At 47.1% G+C, this 4,477-nt stretch overlaps 1 protein-coding gene across 1 annotated transcript; it reads right to left on the bottom strand.

Moving 5' to 3' along the window:
• Positions 1 to 632: 632 nt before the first annotated feature.
• LOC135197482 (mucin-2-like) lies at positions 633 to 2,224 on the bottom strand. Its single transcript, XM_064224547.1, has 2 exons — positions 2,023 to 2,224; positions 633 to 1,183 (listed from the first exon to the last, which is right to left on the bottom strand). The coding sequence occupies exons 1-2, from the start codon at positions 2,222 to 2,224 to the stop codon at positions 633 to 635; spliced, it is 753 nt and encodes a 250-aa protein (XP_064080617.1).
• Between the last annotated feature and the right edge of the window lie 2,253 nt (positions 2,225 to 4,477).

Consider the following 4,477-nt stretch of genomic DNA (forward strand, 5'->3'; position numbering starts at 1 on the left):
CTGATATTCGGGTAAATATGGCTGCTCTTTTAAGAGATAAAATACATTAGATAAATGCTGGGGGAGATGAGGCGGTCCTACTCTAACAGGTTTTTAGAGCAGCGATACGTCTAACTACAGTGGCCTACCTAACTTATAGGTGGAGATGCTAAGTGTACTAACTTATTGAATTAATGTAGTCTAACCTAAGTGAGAACTACAGGTTGTCTGTGACGACAGTCTACTCTACCCCTATGTAAGGTTACTTGAAAATTCTACTTGCTACTACCCTAATGCCCTGTTACTAAATTATTAGCCTAACCTACTCATTACAGTTAATTAGAGACGCAATAATTCCAGAATGCGGTATGCACAGCAGTGGTTTATTAAACTGAATCGTTAAAATACATGAGATGAGGCAATGATGCGTGAGGATGATGAGTGATTAGTAGTGTACCAGGATGGAAATATAATGAGGTAATTATGATATTTACATGAGGGTTAGTATTACCAATTGTAAGGGTTAGAGGGTTAGTTTTACTGGCAAAGATCAGGCTGGCTACCTTCTCTGGGTAGGTGCCAGGATCACTCTGCAAATGAATGTGACACTGTACCTCGGGCACAGGTGCCAAGGAGAGCATGTGGCTCTTTGGTTAGTGAGTTAATTTGGTACGTCCCTTCTTCTTCTTCTTATTCCTCCAGGGCCTGGCTAGACCAGTCTTAGGAGTAGACGGCGGCACTGACTCTGGGGTAAGGCCAGAAATGCTGTCAGGGGCAGAGGCAGTGGTAGCCTGAGGGATTGCAGGAAAACACCCTACTTCGGTATCTGCAGCAACCGTCGTAGAGGTGGAACCTACTGCAGGGGAGGCCCTCACTCCGGCTGCTGCGACAGCCGTCATAAGGGTGAGACTCCAGGCTGACTCCTGGTCGGGCAGTTCCTGGTCGTCCAGAAGAGGTGTGAAGGTAAGGTCTGCCGGAGGTTCATCCTCGAGCGACAGAGGTGAGGGTGAAGAAGAATCATGGACTGGAGATTGGCCATGGGCTGTGGTAAGCTCCATGCCTGTTGGAGGATCTCCTGTAGGAGGATCCTTGATAAAGTTAGGTGCCGGCGCTAGCTTGGGGCCAGGCGCAAAGGTCAAGGTTTGTGGTGGCTCTACGCCCAGGCTGGACGGAGCTTGGCACTGCTCAGTGCTGCCAAGTGGCACTGGCAGAGTGTTGAGGTCGACCGGAGGTGCAATACCTCTCAGCGGGCCCTTGGTAATGGGAGACAGAGGCTCCTGTCTCTCGTGGAAGGGTAAGCCTTATGGAGAATGGACAGTGTCTGCTGCCTGGAGCTTGCTAGGGCAGCCAGGCCAATTAGTGGAGTGCCCTATTATGTTACAGGTTTTGCAACGGAACTTTGAATGATCAATCTCCCTCCTTGGTAGCGGGGAAGACTGTTGGTGGCCGTACTTCCGGGAGGAAGTAGGTTTTGGATGGCTCCTTGCTTTGGAGTGATTTGTCGTGGGGTTAGGACCCCTAGGCATTTTGAAATGCGAGGGAGACTTCATAACCTCCTGGAATGTAGCTTTCAACTGCAAGGGTACAAACTTTGGAGAAGTGAGGTCTGGTGACTCTCAATTGTACGGTCGGAAGGATCAGCTTGATATGATTGATACCTTCAATGGTGATCAATTGATGTCTATCAACGTTAGCTACTCAGGGGATTCGGTCTTCCCGTATCAGGGAGATTTGAGCGCCAGAGTCGTCATAGGCTCTGATGTGGCTTGGCGGATAATGAATTGGTAACGGCCATTGCAATGGTGGGAATATTGTGATTATCGCACCCTCCGTAATTTGCAGCCATGTGACCCTTGCGGCCACAGTCTCGGCAGAACTTTTTCCAGAACTTCTTCCGTGGCACTGGACGATAAGGCCGAGATGGCACCACAGGTTGCGAATCCGTGGGGTCACCAAGGCTTGCAGTGTGCTCTGGCACAGGTGAAGAGTCCTCTCTGGCAGTGATTTGATGTGGGGAGGTGAATGAGTCCTCCGTTGAATCACCCTCGAAAACAAGTTCGGGGTTAACTGGTGGGCTTACCTCTTCAAAAGTGGACGAGGTAGGCGGTGAAATGGTAAGAGGCTGACCAGAGATGGCGGGGCTGTGAGACACAGTGGGGGCAGGGTTGGAAGCTGGCAGAATGGCTTGAGCTAAGATGCTCTCCTTACGGGCCTTCTCCCGCTTGATTTCGAGTTCCTTCTCCATGAGAGCTAGCTCATGCTTTCTCTCTTCTTCACTTGCCTTCCTTTCTGCTTCTCTTTCCTTTCTCTCTGCTTCTCTGGCTTTTCTCTGGTTTTCCCTTTCTTCCTTTTCTTGCAGGTGCGTGACATCCTGCTGCGCCTTCACCCACTGGTTGAGTGCTGGTCCAGTGTAACCGGCCTCTTTGCCCAGAGTTATGAGGGTTCAGAGCTTCTTTAGCTCTATGGCAAAGAAGTCGTGGGAAGCAGGGGAAGAAATTTTCCTTAGGCTGCAGTAGAGGCTCGGACAAAGTTAGAAATAATGGTGGCCAGGAGTAGCACTGGATGGAATGGGAGTGCCTACTGTGTAACGTGGCACTCACTTAGAAATGTGTTCCGCAAGGTGGTAATAAAAAGTCTTAAAAGACTGGGTCCTCTGTGGCACTTGGGAAGTGCCCCGTAAGTTGGTGGCACTTCTGGAATGGCACCTTCTAATGAGGTGAGAAAATCAAATGGAGTGTGCGGTGTACGTCACACTTAAGGGCGTTCCTAACTTGGGGGATGCTGGAATGGGCAAGCTGTAGGTCCAATACAGGTGCACGGCACTTGTGGAGGCGTTCCTTGATTGGGTGATCTGGGATAGCGGATACACTAATGGATTGGGCGTTCTGTAAGGACGGACACGCAGGTAAAGGGCTACCTGTACATCTGTACAGGTGCACAGCACTTTGAGGAGGCCATCCTTGGATAGCACTTAGGGCTGGTATTGCGGCACTTCGGGAGGCGTTCCCTTGGGGAGTGTTCCGAAGGATCACTGACCCTTGTACATGGAAACACTAATGAACTGGCCGTTTCGTAAGGATGGGCAAGCAGGTAAAGGGATACCTGTACGTCTGTACAGGTGCACGGCACTTTGAGGAGGCGTTCTTTTTGTCGCACTGATAGCGTGCTGGTGTGTCCCGTCGGACAACACTACATGCAGTATACTCAAGTATACTGAAATGAAATGGCACTCTGTTCGTGGCAGGGGGTAATGGTGGAGGAGAGAAAGTAAAAGGTGGGAGTACTTCAGCAGCCAGTCGATGGACAGTGTCACATAGGGGCACTGTAAAATGGTAAGACCTGTGGTGCACTGGTGGTGGCCAGTCCTAGACTGGTAGGCTTCCTTGTCTGGAAGTAATGAATTTGCGTGGCACACTGTGCAGTTCGTGCTTGTGGTATACGCAAGTCTTTTGTGATAAAAAATGGAAAAGACCACTCCGGCAACGACAGGTAATGGTAATTTTGGAAATGCTCAGTCCTTGGCTGAAGTACTCGGTAAATGAAATAAATGGACACAGGCGAGTATCAAGCTCAGTGTAAATGAAAGACACAAGAGACTAAAATAATGTTAATTCTGCATGCGTAATGGTAATAGACGTTGTACTCTTGGCTTCGTGAATAATAGGCTCTCTCTCTCTCTCTCTCTCTCTCTCTCTCTCTCTCTCTCTCTGAGAGGGTGAAAATGATATATGACGAACTCCCTTGTATTTATTTGAACTACTAATAATGTTAGTTAATACAACGCAACTTGCGTTAAATGATCTACTTACGTTAACGTTTAATGAAAGAATTGCTTTGGATAAGGTTTTTGAAAACGATAACGCGCTAGCGATGAACGATACTTACGTTACTTTGAAATGGATTGCGTTTTCATATGAAATTTACAAGTTAGCAATTCTTGTAATTTACTCTACTTTGAAGATTTACGTTAACTTTACGTAAGGATACTAGGTCCTTGTGACAAGTGAAATGATGGTAAGGATTTTAAGATGAAAATGTTAGCAAAACATTTGTAAATGGAAAAGGTTATGTTCAGTACGAAAAGAAATGAAACTTTCACTCAGCGACCAGGTAAGCGATACGAGGTGAAACGCGATGAGCTGGGTGAACAGCGTGTCGTTCAAACAGCTGATCTGTAAATGCAAAAGCGATTTACAACACAAAATTCTAGTTTCTTATTCAAGGCGAATTAACGTTAATTTCTCTGGGAGAATGATCGATGCTAGTATGGCGATTGATATTATTTACGTTGAAATTTCAAGACTTACGTCACTTTGCTTAAATAATTGAGATAATGTTTAAAGGGATAAAAACATGGCTGCATGTTGTGTGAAACAACTGTTGGCTGGCAGGCCTGAGAGAGCACATGCGCTAAGCTGACGAGAGCTGGAAGACTAAGTGGTTACCAACACTTGGAATGAAAACTAAGTTAAAACGAATTCCCCTAACATATCACAGA

This window comes from Macrobrachium nipponense, chromosome 21 (genome assembly GCF_015104395.2).
Source record: "Macrobrachium nipponense isolate FS-2020 chromosome 21, ASM1510439v2, whole genome shotgun sequence".
NCBI lineage: Eukaryota > Metazoa > Arthropoda > Malacostraca > Decapoda > Palaemonidae > Macrobrachium > Macrobrachium nipponense.